Source organism: Alligator mississippiensis, chromosome 1 (assembly GCF_030867095.1).
Source record: "Alligator mississippiensis isolate rAllMis1 chromosome 1, rAllMis1, whole genome shotgun sequence".
Classification (NCBI taxonomy): Eukaryota; Metazoa; Chordata; order Crocodylia; family Alligatoridae; genus Alligator; species Alligator mississippiensis.
The window spans coordinates 241,395,592-241,413,510 of NC_081824.1; the positions used below are offsets into that span (position 1 = coordinate 241,395,592).

Genomic DNA, 17,919 nt, shown 5'->3' on the forward strand with positions numbered 1-17,919 from the left:
CAACTCTAGCATCCACACACTACTGCTGGTTGAACTGGCCCAAGCAGATCTTTAGATCTAGCCCAAGTCATACAGAATACACTTCTCCTTTGGCAAGCCTTTCCACTGCCTAGTTTCTCTTGCTGTCAAAAAACTGTCCCTAATTCCTAGCCTCAATTTGTCCAGTTTCACCCCCTCCCTCATTCTAAGCCACCAGGCCTTTCTTCTGCTTGACAGAGGCCCTGCTATCAGAAATTTCTTCCCCACACAGTTCTTATAGACCATGAAAAAAAAAATCACCCCTTAACTGCCTGTTGGATAAACTAAGTACATTGTGCTTCTTTAGTCTCTCACTCTGAGACAGGTTTTCAAATCACTCAAACATTCTTGGTCTTTTTTCAAGCTCTTCCAATTTATCAATGTCTCTTCTGCAGTGCATGCACAAAATTGGAAATGGTATCCAACAGTGGTTCAAGTTAACAAAACATTTAAAAAAATAAATGAAAAACCAGCTCTGCTCCCTCCCCCCCCCCCCCCCCAATTCTCAAAGATACTGGATAAAATTCACATTTGTAGAAATAATAGATGTCAGCTTTTCCCTTGACCTTCTGGTTTCTCAGTCCGTATGCTACATTTAGCACAGTTTTTGGTTTTTCTCTGAAATCAGGAAGGTTAGAAACATACTTGAATCTGTGATTCTCACAATTTGAGTAGGAGCTTGAAGAAAAACACCAAATATTGGGACATACAACACAATACTGGGTGCCAGTAACACAGCTAATGCTAGAGAGGTAATCCCATCCCATACATCTGCTGGATATTCCCCACATACCCAAGAAGTGTGTTATCTTTCTTAACCACTGCATCACAGTCCCAGAGTCACTTTCTATCACTTCACATCCTAGAAGTGTGAATTACTTTGTTTCCTAGAAATATATGGCCTTGCATTTGACAGTTCTAAAAGTGTGCTCCTCAAATGCGTCCAGTTTTTTCATGCAAGACAGAGTCCCAGCTCTAGTCTTCATGACATCTGCAAATACTTACCACAACTGCAAGGTGCAATTGCAGGAGCAGGTGGACAGAGCCCACTGTTATTTTGATCTGCCACACTAAGTCCACTGCTGGGCAGTACTGAGGTGGCAACCTAACCAACAGAGCTTGGGGAGTTTCCCCCTAAATGGAGATGCATGGATCATTTTGCCCCCCTCACTAATTATCTCAGTTACTCTGCAACTCAGACAGGCATTGTTCTATCAGTCATACTCTGGTCACATGTCCACACTTTCTTCTCAACCCTGAGGGCTAAAAATTTTGTTTGTTTGTTTTGTCTTTAAATGAGAACCAATATTTTGCTCTGAACACAACTGCATGGCCATGGCCCTTAATCCATTCTGCACTGCTGGTTTCCCCTCAAAACCTGGAAGAGAAAGAAATCAATCCTCCCAGAATCAGCTGGTTGTACCCTAGTTTAGAAGAAATTAACAGGATGCCCACCAGGTGCCAGAAAATCCCTGCCTACAAATCAGCAGCTTTCAGGTATATAGTACAATAATCACCCCCACATCCTACTTTGAAGGGTAATTTAGAGTCATACTGCCAAATTCACAAACATCAGGAGCGTGACTATAGAACACAAGGCATTTAGATGCAATAGCACCTAAGCTAGAGGGATCCAGTGGCCACCCATATCTTTAACAAAGAGCTACAGCTGGTAGGGACTATGGGAACAGCTGTACTGAAACCTCTTCAGCTCCAGAGGGACCCCTGCATACTGGGGGCTGTAGCCTCCCCAAGTCACAGTCTGGTGTTAAATACAAAGGTGGTTGCAATCTGATCCCTTTATGCCAGTCAGCAGAAGCCCTTGGGTCCCTTGCAAGCTGTCAATGCAGTCTGCTTCAGCACTAATTCACCTGCAGCAACAGAAGTGTTGTTTTAGGGGTGGGACATTGAGCAGCAGTGCCAGGCTTCCTCTTCTGTAGGACACACTGGAGCAACTGGGAGCTTATCATGTACAGCAGGGTTTCACCCCAAGGACACCCTCTCCAGTCTGCTTCTCTGACTTGCTAACTAGAACTCCCTGGAAATGGAAGCAAGTTTTGGGCCACTCCTCTCCTCTGGACTCATTATGACAGAGGTTAATTCATGCTACTCTGAAGCAGCTTAGCTGTTGAGACATTTGATTGTAACCATTGCTGTCAATGATCAGGTATAGCACAGCATGAGAGGAACACTTCCCCAGAGAAACACAAAGATGTGGGGGAGCCACCTCCAGTTCAGGAGCCCACTCCTCCAGGTGGATGTAGCACCTGCTCCCATAATCTTTGCACCTGTTTCAAAAGCTAAAGTATCAGCACTTGGTATTGGTGACTGATATTGCTAACTGAGAAAGGATACTACAGAGGGACAAATGAGGGTCAGGCACTCGGCAGGCTGCCTGAGTCACTGCTTGGTGCTTTGCAATAGCAAGCGTGAGCTGTGGCCTGGATGATTCCCCTGTGAGAGACTCCATGGCTCAGAGGCCCCGTAGGAGCTGTATCGCGATGGCATGAGAGTGTGTGAAGTACTGAAGTACAGCTATTTGCTATACACTTGTGGTTCTGGCATGTAAGGCTGTGCTGCAGCATCTCAAGTGTATACTATAGGTAAAAGTTACCAAGCCTGATGGGTTGGCAGCAGAAGACCATTATCTGGTAGCGGCCTTGCCTTCCATGGACATTTGCCTTCCTTTGGTTGTTGGGCTCTCAGTCTGGGTTTTCCCTCTTTGTCCTTTTCTGGCTGTGCCCTGGGATGTTGGAGCATCTCCTTTCAAACCCCCTGTTTGGACTCTGGGCTGGGACCTGGGAGGAGGTTGAACTCGCTGAATGGCAGTCCCTGACCTATGCTGCCGAGATGGTGAAGGACTTTCCTTTCTGGACACCTGGCTTTTGGGGGAAGCATTGAGATTTTGGGGGGGAAGGACAGGACTCCTAGGGGGACCACAGATGGCTGTCCTGGGGCTGCTTCGCCGGGGAGGAGGAGCAGGACTTGGTGAGGAAGGAGGCCAGTTTTGCATCTGCTTTGTTCGGGTGTCAGTGGACACACTCCCAGTTGGTCCCTGTGCATGAAGCCTGCAAGGAGAGAAGAGAGGGGACATGAGGAGACACCTCTGTACTAGGGTCTCAGCTACTTGCAGAGTTGGCAAAAGTATTGCTAGGGAATCTCCCAACCATCAGGTGCTGGGAAAACTTGCTAGTTTGTGTAGCCTCAATACTGAACCAATTCAGTGTGGCCTCAATACTGAACCAACTGAAGACTAAACAGAGGGAACCAGCTTGAGCACCATGTTTCTAAATCTTAGAACCACAGCACTGATTCACATGCAGGCTTCTCTGTTCTGAATCTACAAAGTCCCTCTAAGGTTCTCAACCTTTTTAGACTCAAGGCACCCTTCAGAAAATGCCACATTTCAGTTTTCACTTATTTTTTGACAACCAAAAAATACCAGAGCAATTAGTATGTCATAAAGAACTCAGAAAGACTACAACAGGTCAGAATGTTCTTGACACTATAAATGCTATTTGAAACCTCAAGGCTTATCTTGTGACTCGTGTAGGTGTTTGCACACCTAGCAGTCCTAATATTGTAAGGCACCCTTAACAAGATCTTGCAGCACCCCTCAGGGTGATTCTCTGGTTGAGAATCACTGCTCTAAGGCCTAATTTAGAAGCTTTTCTAACACTGTGCTTATAGCACAGGCTCATGGGTCTACCAGGGATTGAGCCAGGTAGAGCTCTATCAGGCTCATGGTCTAAGAACTACGAAGCTAAGCTAGTATTAACAAAGACTGATGAAACTTGGAAGAGATTGTATCATATCTGATATGTAGGAAATGATGAGAAAAGAGAGGTAGTTAACCATGTTAATCTGAAGTCAGGTAGAGAGCAGGGTAGATTTGTATCTTATAGACTAATTAAATCAGAGATATATAGCATAAACTTTTGTGACCCCAAGCTCACTTCATCACATACTATGCCATCTGACAAAGTGAGTACTGATTCAGGAAAGCTTATGCCAGTGATTCTCAACCAGGGTGCCTGTGGCAGGGCACTGTTTGTGCCTGCCACTTTAAAGGGCCTGGAGCTGGCAGCTGCCGGGTGCCTGATAAGGGCAGCCATTTTGAACCTAGGGCTGTCCATATAAACAGGGCAGTTTTGCTGCTGGAGGCCAGGTTGCAGGTATCATCTGGAGGTAAGGGAGGAGCTGTAGGGGATGGTCAGGAGGCTCCTGGTCCTGGGTATGACTTAAAACTGCACCCTGCCGGAAGTGGGTGGCCTGGTGGGGCTCTCAGTGGCGCGGGAGCCCCCAGGAAATACCAGGCCAGTTACCACCCCAGTCAAAGGCGGGTCAGGGCGCCTTAACCCCTAGCCTCCACAACTGGGTGGGTTACCCTTACCCCTTTGTAGGGTCTAGACAGTGGGCCCCAGTGAGAGAGTGAGGCCATAGACTTGCACTTGTCTGGACATCCCCTGACTAGTCAAAGCTGGGGCCAGGACCAGAAGGGTCAAAGGGCCAGGGGCCCACCGCGAGGAACACCCGGGAGCTGAGGGCCTGGGGTTCCCACTGGTGTGGAGGTTGGCCAGGGCTAGTGAGCCAAACGTCCCGGGGGGACCACACCCAGAAGGGGAAGCAGACAGTTCAGGGAGCTATGCTGCCCAGGATGAAGGCAGATTAGGCTGCCGGAATGGAAGGATCGTAGAGGGGTTCAAACAGTAGAATCCTGGGGCCCAGCAAGGGGCTGGTGATTGTGAGAACTATGGATGCCATCTGCGAGGCTTGGGCTGCGGTGAAGGGGAGGAACGGACCAGGAAACAGGAGCAGGAAATGGGCAGCCTCCCACTTTATTAACAACAATGAATCAATTGCTGACAAGGCATGGCAGGCGGTTAGCCCAGAAACAGGTGGTCGGGCCACAGTGAAATCAGCCCCGAGAAGTGCCCCTGCCCCCGGTTACAGTGCCACAACATTCTAGAGTGCCTTGAGATCCTTTTAGGAGTGCTGAGGGATGCCATGCAACATTAACACAATTAGGTGTGCAAAATAAACCCAATAATTTCAAATAAGAACACAGAGAACACATCAACGCATTGTCATATGGCAATGTTGCTATGGCACCATGCTTAAAGCATGGTGCAGCAAGGGCAGTTACTGTACCATCTGCACAACGCAGAGTTAGATTTTGCCACTATGTTGCCATAGTGGCACGCTATACTGGGGGAGCGTGTCACTATGGCAACATAGCGGGCGACCATGTGTAGACCCACATGATCACTACTATGGGCACATCTACATATGCAAATAATCCAGGAGCAGTTTACTCTTGAGTAAACTACTGGAGAGTAAACTTTCCAGGGCACATGTCTACACATGCAGGGATGCATAAACAGATTTGCTGCTCCTCGCAGCAGACTGCTCCTGCTCTCTGTGGCCCTGCAATAGGGCCCTGCAGTAGCCAGGGAAAAGTCTAGGCTCCACCTGAGCGCTAACCCAGGGTTCAAGAGACAGCTGTCTCCTGGAGGGGGCTAGGACATTGCTCCCTGCCCCTGGGAGCTGAAGCCTGGGCAGAGGCAATGTCCCATTGCCCTGGCATCATTGAGTTCCCAGCCCCTGCTCCATGACTGTGGAGCCCAGGCTGGGAGAAATGAATCTCCCAGTACCAGCCCCATGACCACGGAGCTGGCAGTGGGAGCTAAGTATCTCTTATTTCCAGCTGACCATTCCAGGTGATCATTCCTGATTTCCAGCTGACCATTTTGCATTTTCAGGTAGCAAATTGTGATTAAGGCCAATTTCTGCACACTAAGCATCAGCACATTCTGTTGCAGCATGTGTAGACACAGACACTTACTACATAGTAATTAGCTGTACTGCGCAGTAAGGCATCTCATGTAGACCTGCTCATAGTGTTAAAAAAATTCTGAACCATTGTAACCTTTCTGGGTTGTGTGCAATAGAAAAATTACTTTAATATCTGGCATTTTCTTGAGCCCTGAGCCTAACAAGGAGTGCCTTTAATTTTAAAAGGTTGAGAATTACTGGCTTATGCTATACATCTCTTTGAGGGGCATGCAGGGAACCCCACTGGTGGGTCAAAAAGCCAGGCCCAGTGGCACATAAGAAAAGCCAATCCTTAAGTATGTCTAAGAGAAATACCAACTGCCTTTATGTCACACACTGTGTGTGTGATTTATACCCTTCTCCCAAACTCTTCACATGGTGTTCATCTTCTGAACACTGCTGTTGCTTCAGTAACAGAGATTATGCCATTGTGTGTGCAGAGCAGTCAGCACAATGTACTCTTGACTCTCCTTCTTCCCTCCCCTTCCCCTCCATCCTCAACTCCTTTCCTCTGGCACTGGTGGGGCCTTTGGAATATATATCCAAGAGGAGAGTTGTAGCATATACCTGTGCTGGTCCTTCTCCAGTGTGTGAGATCCACCCCAACTGTACTCCCAGGAAGGCATACAGCTCTGTATCTATGCTGAGAACAGGCTGGGCACTGAGCAATTTGGAAACTCTGGATCTAGCTTTTAATGCTGAATCCTCTGTGCTCTAGTCTTGTAGTAATAACACCCAGGGTAGGCCAATCCAGATGGCTTCAAGGCCAGACACAGTCGCCACATCTACACAAGATGCTGACTGCACAGTTGTTACTGCACATACATTTAGTACTTGTATAAACAGACAAACAGCTTTTTTGTGACACTGACTGTGTAGTAGCCCAAGATGACTGTGCAGTAGCATCACATCACAGTTTCCGCCATGCAGTGCTACTGTGCAGTAGTCTCAGGCTACTGTGCAGTCAGTGTCTTGTGTAGACACAGCCAGCATGATGAAAGCTGAAGGCAAAATGTAACACAGTACTGAAACAGACAAAAGGACATGAATAAGAAAACAGGGGGCAGGGATCCCAATGGTAAGGCCAGTTCAAGTCATTTAGAATAGGAGCTCTAGCTGGACTAAGCATAATAGAGTTGGGAGTGGATCCCATGCCAGGCTGAGTGAAAAAGTATTTGGAAAAGGCATCTCGGGGCTAGACTGATGGAGACTATTTGAGGAGGTTGGATTCCTACAGCCAGGCCAAGCACAAGAAAATTGAGGGGTTGATGCTATGACCCAGCCAGAATAGAGGGGTTGAGGGGGGCTCCATGAACAGGTGGAGGGAAATGATGGGGTTTAGATTCCACAGCCAGGCTCAGTATTAAGAGGTCAGTGGGTTGATCCCAGAGTTAAGCCAGGTGCAGGAGCACTGGGGGATGGGACTTACAGACAGGCCAAGCATAAGAGGGGATGAGAACAGACCCCTTGGCATGGCTGAGATCAAGGGGGTTAGAGGATGGTCCCCAGGACCGTGTGACAATGGGGATGGAGGTGGACCATAGGGCCTGGCTGAAGAAAAGTGAGAGAGAGAGTGGACACCATAGCTAAGGTAAGCACAAGGGGGCCTGAATGCCAAGGGTGAACAAATCTAAAGAAACCTAGAGACTTTGATGCCTGAACAAAAGTACTCCTGTTTTACCTGCTTGTGAGAGCAGTATCTAGTGGGGAGCTCCTTGGTATTAGTGGTGCAACTGCTGATGGGCTACAAAACTTTATTGTCATTGGTGGTGTCTTCACGGGTGCAATGGGGCGAGGGATTCTGCTCTTCGTGCTTAAGGTTTTTTCTTCCCTACCCAGAAAGGGAACTTTCTCCTCCTCTGCTTTTCTTGGGATGGAGTCATCAGAGTCATGCATGTCTTCTTCAGAGCCAGTGGCTGACAGGGTCTCTGAGGCCCGGTGCCTCTCATCACTAGAGGATGCTGAGGAGGATGCCCCAGAAACCAGTCTGAGGAGACGGTTCTGCCTCTTCTCCATCACTAGGCGAGCTAAGTCTGGATGTTTTGACCTCTTATGAAGTCTTTCTTTGCCCGAGAGAGAGGCTGAAAGCTCTGAGCCAGTGTCCTCTTCTGAGAACAAGATGGGAATCCGGCTTCTGTATCTGGAGCCCAGCAACTTCCTGGGGCCTTGCTTTGGTGCTTCATGGAGGTTCTCTGCTACGGGAATTGTTTTTTCAAGGACTGTCTCTTCAGAAATAAGTTTACCAGTTTCTTCCAAATCCTGTGCAAGTTCCACTTTATCTTTGAGCTTGATACACTCCTCTTGAAGCTTGGCTACACCATTAGGAAGTGATGGTTGTTCTCCTGCCATCTCTGAGGTTGTTTCAACATGGTTAGCTGAGAAAGCTGTCTCTGCACCTTGTAAACCAGAATGCAAAGTCCCATTTTCTACCAATACAGGATTTTCTTCCAGCTCCTTCTCAATGATGATCTCTTCAAACTGGCTGGGAGGGCAGTAATCATCATGCCTCACCAGCTGGCCACTGGACATTACATTTAGGTGGGTCTTTTCAGCAATATGAACAAATGTGCGCTCAACTTTGGTAAATGGGGAGGAAGTAGTAGCCACTGCAACTGGTGGTTTTGGTTCTGATTTAAGGACTGAGGACAGAGTCCCTGGCTCTGATACATCCAGCTGACTACCCATGGGTTGTGGCCGCTCGCTCTGAGGTGTTAATGCAGCAAGAGTCCCTAGATCGACTTCTGGAGCCAAGTCTGCAGTAACAGGCGATTTCTTCAAGTCACCAGGTGAAAACAACACAAGTGTTTTTGAGCCTTCCTCCAGTTCCAAATCACCATCTGCAGTGGAAGCTCGACCTTTGGACTCCTTCTGGTCATCTGCCAACAAGGTAGATGGAGCACCTTCCTGACTGTGCTCTGTGCTCTTCTGACTCACATCACTGCTGGAGCCACTGTGCATGTCAACCTCTTCTCCTAAATAACCAGCATCATCCTCCTCCTCTTCCCCTTCTTCTTCTTCACATCTTCCATTCATTTCTAGATGTGGTTCGGCTTTGTAAGGAGCAGTCAAGACAACAGTTGAGAAGTCAACTTTCTTTATCCGTTGGAGGATCCTAGGCTTTTCCCTATAGTCTGATACATCCTTTTTGAAGTTTTCATAAGGCAAACTTAAAGGCACTGTCTTGGGCAGACCATTCATTTCAAAAGGCTTCAGAGCATACATCTGGAATAAGATAAACATAAAAAAAGAAAAAAAGCTTAAAACCCAGATGACCATTAGTATAGATATTACAACATGAACAGGAGTGAGGGAGGGTAACGTGAAACATATCTATTCATCCCTTCAGGACCCCTGGATCCATTCCTAGCACAAGTACCATCTACAGACACTGGAGCTTTGCAAAGGTAGCATTTGGCAAAGATGTAACAATCCTTAAATGGCATTTTTTTTCTGCTATTGTCCTGCATGGAACAGACCTGTCATAAATGTAAACTATGTTACCGCACTCTATTCTGCAGAGGGCAGACTTGCTGATATAGTCAGGACTCCATAGGTGATATGGTCAGGACTGCTCCTCTTTCCTAAGAGGTATCTTCTGACCAACTTTTCCAAGAATAGTGCAACAAGAGTTTTGCACAAAGATCAAGGGGACAACATGTCCTTTCTTTAGCAAACAGATGCATTCAGCATCTTATTGTTCTGTTCAGCATTGCTTGGTTAGAAAGTGTAATCCCCATAAGGGTTGAGGCTGTCTTTGCCCTTGGGTCTTTTCCAATGCTCCTTCCTCTGTTTCTCTCTCCCTTTTCTGGCAATCTCTTTTCTGCATCTCCTTTCCCACAGAAACTTCTAATTTCCCCCATCATTTCCCCAAGTCCTTTACTAAATGATCAGCAAATGAATAGTTAAATGCTGAATTTTAAAGTGTCTCTGTTAGACTTTGCTATTAACACCTGACTGAGGTTAATTAAAGGGCAGTGTTCATTCCTCTCAGAACTACTGTAACATCATATATTGATGTATGTCTGAGCTCTCTGCAGGCTTAGACACACATCGCTATGTGTGATGTGTGTCTAAATGACTTGGGTCATCTTTCTTCACAACCATGAAGGAGCGAAAAAAACATATAAAATTTAAAAAGGCATTTCTACAGAACCAAAGGATGACATTTATATCGCACAAATAAATGAACTGGGTGTTGACATCCTCCCACCTCCATTTCCATAACTGTTGTAAGATGCCTGCAAACCTTGCCCCATTGAACAGACTGGAATGTAGGCTCTCTCCTGGCATTCCTCATGGGACAAAAGTCACTGAAGCTTTCAACTTGAATAATACTGTTTCAAATTCATTGTCAACATGCTGGGAATCCACACAGAGGCAGCACAGAATAAAACATACCATGAACATAAAACTTCAGGCACGTGTCATCAAATATAGACGCAAGGTTATCAAGTGTCAGGTGGCTGGAGAGCAAACTGAGCTTTCTCCAACACTAGGAATGGCATCTAGTCATCGGGTGTTCCAGTGTTTGCCTCTGCCTAGTTTCTCTTTGGAATCTATTCCCTCATTTTTCTTGTCTGTAGCCCCCTGCTCTGTTTTGCCTCTCCGTTTTCTATGGTGTGAACCACTGGGCAGGCAGACATTGCCAATGCTCTATGGATTCTAAGCCCTACTTTTCTATGAGTCTATGCTATTGGACTTCTAACCCAAACACAGAGATGAAGTGCTCACCTAATCTCTGTTTAGGTCTGTTTCTAGTTGTATACATGCAGGACAGCACATAACACACAGCAGATTAGTTGTCTTTCTGCCTGAACTAGTACATTACCCTTCTTTCACACACATGTTCATTTCCCTATCAAATCCTCACTCTGACTACAGCAGAGTGATTGCATCACCTACAATAATGTACTGGATGCTTGGATTTTTACACCTGCTACATCCACTAATCTTAATTCATTGCATGCATACTTCTAGGTATTTTGTGCTTGGGAATACCTTCCTTGTTTACCAATTCACAAGCTGAGTATAGGTGCACACCCCTTCCCCACCCCTCTGCCAACATCCCCCAGAGTACAAATAGTGAATTGTAGCAGAAGAAACACTGAGGGCACATCTACATGTGCACAGTTACTGCACAGTAACCTAAAAACTACTGCACAGGATGGGCCGTGTCTATATATGCCTGCCAGTACTGTGCAGTAACTATGGCGATGTATGCTAAGTTGGGTGCAAATTTGAAACCTGCTTGATGTAGGTATCAAATTTACACATGTGTAGATGTCTTACTGCACAGTAACACCTGGTATGTAAGGCGCTGTAAGACAATTAACGTTGCATTAGTCACCTTAGGCTGAGCGGCCAGAGCCAGAGCTGAAGCCACAGTTCCAGCAGCAGGGGAAGGGGGCAGCAGCACTGACAGGGCTGCTGTGAGAGAAGTGGCGTGCACTGCTGGTGGCTCCATGTGGCTCACTCCCCTCGTGCTGCACCCAGCTTCTCTCACAGGCAGTGTCCTGGTGGCAGGAAAGCCCGGCACATGCCTGGAACAAAAGTACACACAACAGGGAAACTGGCACTAGCAGCTGGGAGCAGACATAGCCCCAACCCTGCCCAGGCTCACTCCATGGGGCAGGGAAAGCAGCATCAGACACTGCAGACAGATGACACAGCAGCCCCAAACCTGCCTGCCCTGCTGCCCCCTTCCCCTGCAGGGAGTCACGTGGGGCCTTTCCCTGCTACCAGAACTGCAGCTCCAGCTCTCCAGCAGCAGGTGATGTCCCATGCGCTTGGCTCCGGCTACTGTCCTTGGATGGAAAGCAGGAACATGGGGAGGAGATTTTGGCTAGGGCTGTCCAGGGTGCTGACCAAGGCAGGCTGATGCAGTCACCCAGCAAGCTGCTTTGCATTGCATTAAGGTGTTAATGTCAGCACATGTAGACCCCGGCCTAGAAACTGCTTACTGCACAGTAATTTTCTGTGCAGTAAATGTACATGTAGACTCACCCAGCTAGTAATAACAATAATCTGGTAACAAACTTGGATCCAAGTGATTTTACTGAAGTGAATATTAAGACCTGAAGTCATTTTAATACATTTCCTTACCTGTGTTACTGATACCACCTGGAATTTAAAAAAAAATAAAGGCATCAAAAGCATTATAGAGTGTGAGGCTGTATCTCCACTGAAGAGCTAACTTGGGTGATTGACACCCACATGTGAGCCATACCATTAACCCCAAGCTGAATACTTAGTGGTGCTGCACGCACTTGTATGTTTCTTGAGGCACGTCATAGTTCTTTGTGCTGCAGTCAACTGAGATGATGATTCTTTCCCAGTAATTTTCAGAAAACTCTGCTGTTCTTCTGGGCACATGGGGTAAAATGTGGGAAGGCTCTGGAGGGCTATCCGTACTGCAGTGGCATCCAGTGGCAATGCAGGTGGGTCACAGCTTGCCTAACACCAAAAACACTGAACTTACATGCCCAGCCAGGCCAGCTGTCCTCAATACTCAGCTATCCATCACTACCCAACTTAGACAAGGTGGGCTTGTATATGGACAATAAGCGGAACAGCACCCATGTATGAGCCCAAGCTAACTCTTCAATACAGACATATTCTGACAGTGCCAAGAGCCAGACCTGTCCTCTAATTTTGGACCTGCCTTTAACTCCCTGAAGGATACTGAGAAAGTCATTTTTCTTCACTTATCTTATCCTTTAAAAAGCACCTTGAAATCTGTGAAAGCAAATGAGGTGCTATCTAAGGAGATGCTGATGGCAGCACAGTGATCAAGCTTGTATCAAATCTCCTTTTCATGAAACCATTCCAATATTTTTGTTCTGTTTGGTTCTGATTCTTCTTTGAAAAAAGTACTTAACATGATCAATCTGAGCTTTCTTAAAGTTTCTAAAGCAACTTTGGTTCTCAAGTCAGGCAGACATTAATGAGCACTTCCAAAAATGGCTTTTTTTCTGGATGTTCTGAGTCCTACCTTACTAAAACATGACAAACATGCACTCACATGCAATGCTGCATGCTTCTTAGGCATGCTGTTTAGACAAATGGATGTTCCTGCAAAGCTACCACAAAGATGTTTAAACATTGAACACAACACAAGTCAGCACTGATACTCGCAGACCAGATATTAGCAGTGCCTAGCAAAGTCATCACTGGAGGGTTCCTGTGTGGATGACTTTTTCCACTTTACCCTGCAGTAGCACTCCAGTTGTCTCCACAAAGTATTTATAGCAGGAGTCCTCAGCATCAGCCATCCCCTGGTAAGCTTTCCACAACTGAGGACATAGTGGTGTTGTTCCTGTCAAAGTCCCAGGGCAAAGATGGGAGCCCAGCAGAAGTGCCCAGGGATGAAAGGGTGAGCACGTTCTGCTGCTGCTTCATTCTGGAGGACCATATGTGTCCATCCCTGCCTCTTTACTCAGATCAGACTGTTCTGTCCAGTTATAGAGCTAAACCCATGGATAGTGTCAAAGCAGAGTAGCAAGTGCATCCTGGCCTTCTTGCTGTCCAAGGACCTTACTTTTAACAAAGGAGAGTTTAATCCATGGACCTCAGGCCTATCCAGAGAGGTAATGGATCTGGGAATGTCTGGTTTTCTGTTGCACTTTAGGAGGGGTTGGGAATTAAGCAGCTAGGAGGGGAGGCTTTGTAGGTTCCTTGTGGTGGGTCTGACAGAGATAGGATTAGTCTCTGTCAGGATAAGCCAGGATGACGAGTGCCTTAGCTTGCACTCCACAGTCCCTAGTGGAACTGTGAGGGTTCCAGAAAGCTCTGGCCACATATCTTCTTCCCTCTGACTGGTACCAGATTGCCCCATCAGGACAGCCTGCAGGAAAGCAGAGAGCTCATTCTTTGCCTTTCACAGTAGTCTGCTGCATTGGGGCAGTTCTGCCAGGATCAGTCTGTAGCATGGGCGGCCTCAGTGTGTGGCATGTGGTAGGCAAAGGAGAGGGTAGGGTAGATAGGGCAGGGAGAAGAAAACAGAGCAGCACGTTGGGTAGAGAACAGAAAGCAGAGCAGACAATCGGGAGGGGTGAAGGATCAGAATGGAATTTGGGCTTTGTAAGGGGTTAATTTGTGTCATGCCTGGCAAATATATAGTCTGCTCCCATTGATATAGAGCATACCTGGTGAACATGGAACCCAGAGTGCAGAGAGAAGCTCCCTGTGGTGGTTCAACTGATTTGCGTGACAATGCAGCCTGTATCTTTACTTCAGGCTCTTTGCTTTAAACAATTTTAAACCATAGGAAGTTCAGTCATTAATAACACATTGTGAAAATAGCTCAAGCCACTAAGCAATACAAGTGCAAAAATAAAATCCATAAACACCAGGAAATGCAGCCTCTGTTCTACTTTATTGTATTCTGTTTTGATACAGGTTCTTATACCTATTCTGTAGTATTCAAGTGCTTTTCAGTAGTGTGTTATACCAGATGACTGTGCATCTGTCACATGTAAAACCAAATATTAGGGGCAATAGATGCCTCCATAAATAGACACATGCTAAATCTATCATGATCAACACAATTCTGACCCCTACTGCTTGCAGTCTCAATTTTGGGGGAGCCAAGTCAGAGAAAAAGAAACTCAAAATACTGCACGACACTGCCAACATAAAGCCCATGAATCCTAATCTCAACCCTTCCACTGACTGCCATGATCCTTCTATGCATTTCATTTATGACAAGTATGAATTAAGGCCTAGGTATGTCTGTTCTGGGGGAGGGGGTGTAATTTATCATTTGCACATTTCAGCAGAAAGCTAACATAAGGTCATGTTATGAAGACTAGTTCCCTAATGTAAATATTAAGCCCCACATGCTTTGAAGGTAGTCTCTAAAAAAAAAACTCTGAATTCAGTACTTGTGTAACCCACGGATACAGTGGTATTCTTCATCACTGCACTTCTCTTCACATCCAAGTCACCAGAAAAGTAGACATCAAAGGCTGAGCCCATAACCTACAGTATTACAGCTCAGGCAAATTTCATACTGGGTATAAGAGACACTACCTCAGTGGTTCTCAACCTTTTTAGATTGAGACACCCCTTGGAAAATGCCAGCTCTCGGTTTCAGGCAAGGCTCTTTAGGTAAATGTAATATCTTTTATTAGACCAATGAAATAATTGGAAAAATTGTTCTTTGCAAGCGGTCATGTACAACCACCCTTCTTCAGGCACAGGGAGAGTTTGTTGTTTCTTTGTATTCTATCCTGGGTAGATAAATGTAATAAATATCATAAATCGACTGGATACAAAAGATCATGGACTAAATACAGACATTGGCTTCATGGCTCATTATAACCTGTCTGCCATCTGATAACCCCAGGTATGCCTGTCTGCATTTTACCAGCTCATTCTTCCCCCTCTTCCCCCCCCCTACCTTTCTCTGACGTATTGTCCTGCCATGCATTTGTATTTTCACAGACCCTCATTTTACATACTAGCTTCCTTTCTACCCAGGAGAGAACACAAAGAAACAACAAACTCTCCCTGTGCCTGAAGAGGGGTGTTTGTACCCAAAAGTTTGCAAAGGACAATTTTTCCAACTACTTAGTTGGTCTAATAAAAGATATCACACTTACCTAATGAACCTTGTCTGCCTATCTCCTTAAACCAACAGAGCTATTACCAATAACCCTGAACCTCTTAGTTTGACTCTTTTTTGACTATAGGAAAATAATACAGCAATTCTGCAGTTGCAAACAACTGAAAAAGATCACAACGAGGCAGATTGTTTTTACCAGTATGGATTCCCATGTAAAACCTTTGGGTTTAGCTTGGGATTCATGTTTGCACACCTAACAATGCTAACATTGTGCAATACCACACACACCCTTAAAAGGCACTCTAGGATCCCCTGGCACCCAGGTTAAGAATCACTGCACTAGCCAGAAGGGCACCATGTTTTTATCCTTAGTGGACCACTTTCCTCAATTTGCAAGACACATTGCCATTGAAATAACCCAGTATACTTCTGGGGGGGGGGGGGGGTTAATGAGAGCACACTTGTTGGCTCATCTTCATCTTACAGTCTACTGTCACTTCCAGGTCCTTCTCTGAAGTACTGCAGACTAACCATTCATTCCCTAGTCTGTATATGTGCATGCACTTATTCTGTCCCAAGTTCAGGCCTTTCTATTTGTCTGTGTTGAATTCCATCGGATTAGTTGTGTACCATTTTTCCAGTCTATCCAGGTCATGCTGGATTCTAGTCCTGACCTCCAGAGTGTCTGCAACTCCACCCAACTTGTTGTCATCTGCAAATCTGCCAAGCATGCACATAATTCTATCATCCAAATCATCAATAAGTATGCTGAACAGTACCAAATCCAGGACAAGCTTCTAGGGAATGCCACTTGATATCTCCTCCTAACTAGACACTGAACCATTGATAACTACTTGTTGAGCAAAATGATCTAAACAGTTACGCATCGATGTTACAGTTCCTTCATCTAGTCTATATTTTCTTAGCTTGTTCATGAAAATGCTTTGGGAGAGAGTGTCAAAAGCCTTGCTAAAGTCAGGATGCATCACATCCACTGCTCTCTTCACATCCACAGAGTCTGTTACTTGATCACAGAAGGAAGCTGGTTGGTCAGGCATGATTTACTCTTGGTGGCTGTTCCTGATCACCTTGTTCTCCTCTAGTTGCTTGAGGACCTGGTCCATAATTGATTTGATATTTCTATGGATAACATGAATAGCTGCAGACATCATTCAGCAGGCCAAGTTTATTATATCTGCGCTATTATGATCATACAGCAGCTTTATACAATAAATGGTTCACCCTCCACTGCACAGCAGTCTTGAAGAAATACCTCCTGACATGAAGGGGACACAGATGATTATACTGAACAGAGTGACACTCCATTTTGTCATATAGTCTTAGAACAGATTTCCTTTGTAGTGACCATCAAAGAGTATTGTTTAATTTTAAGACCTTCTGAGAATGGGGTAAATAAAACTTCAAAGCTCCTAACATCCAAATAAATCACAGAATCATATGAAAATAGGGCTGAAAAGGACCTCCCTTAGGAGTTCCCATCTTGTTCAGCCCCCTACTCAAGGCGGATCATCCCTATTCAAACCATCCTAGAAAAGTGTTTGTTTACCTCACCGGGGTAGGAGTACTCAACCACCTTCTGTGAGTCAAAGGCAGTAGACAGAGCTGGGAAATTTGGTGGCACGGGAGTGTTGGCAATTAACACTGCCAGCACTACCCCACTGCCAAATTTTCAAGCCCCATGTGGCTGGATCAGGCTGGGCCGGGCCACTGCTGCACAGCCAGATCAGGCCTGAGCTATTGCCATGCAGCTGGACTGGGTCCTGGCCATGACTGTCCTGCACATTGGATTGGGGTTCCACCACTCCCACCATGCACCAGACTGGTCCTACCAGCCAGATCCAACCCATGGACAGACATGGCACTGCCAATCTGACCCATGAGGCAAAAAGTTTGAGCACCACTGGTCTAACCCATTCTTAACGGTGACTATAAAGGACAAAAATATGTATAGACTGCATGGTCTCTGGCCTTGTCTTCAATATATCTTCCCTTGGCTTTGTCAGTGTTGTCTCTCTCTGACTTTTCTTTTTCAAAACCTTCACATCATCACAAGCCTGTTGGAAGTTGTCGACTGACAGAGTCCTGATTGTCTGAACCCCAAAGCCTGCTTGTAAATTATTGCAATTTGGTTAACCAGGGCATGTCTACACATTCATTAATGCACTGTAATTACAACGCATTAAGTTTAGTACCTGTAAGAACAGGTACTAAATGTACCGTGATAGGCACTACTGCATATTAGCCTAGATGATAGGCTAATATGCAGTAGACTTCATTAGACTAAGTTTACAACAACAGGCACATTAGCATGGTTTTTGCCAGCTGCTCTAATGCGCAGTAGAAATTAGTCTAATGCACATTAAGCATCTTGTGTAGACACACCCACAGAGTGGCATCTTAGGAAAAACAAATATCACTAGTTAAGCATGAGCCTATAGTCAACACTATTTTCTAGAAATCAAAGAGGCTTTACCATTTAA

At 45.8% G+C, this 17,919-nt stretch overlaps 1 protein-coding gene across 3 annotated transcripts in view; it reads right to left on the reverse strand.

Annotated features, from left to right (window-relative positions):
- Positions 1-508: 508 nt before the first annotated feature.
- TTBK1 (tau tubulin kinase 1) overlaps positions 509-17,919 on the reverse strand; it is a 291,426-nt gene continuing 274,015 nt past the window's right edge. For all 3 annotated transcript variants that reach the window (XM_059720348.1, XM_059720349.1, XM_019476573.2), the window contains 2 exons: positions 7,535-9,075; positions 509-3,086 (listed from right to left, as the gene is read on the reverse strand). In XM_059720348.1, the coding sequence (XP_059576331.1) occupies positions 2,663-3,086; positions 7,535-9,075 (1,965 nt within the window). In that variant the 3' untranslated portion in view covers positions 509-2,662. The remainder of the gene's footprint in view (positions 3,087-7,534; positions 9,076-17,919) is intronic.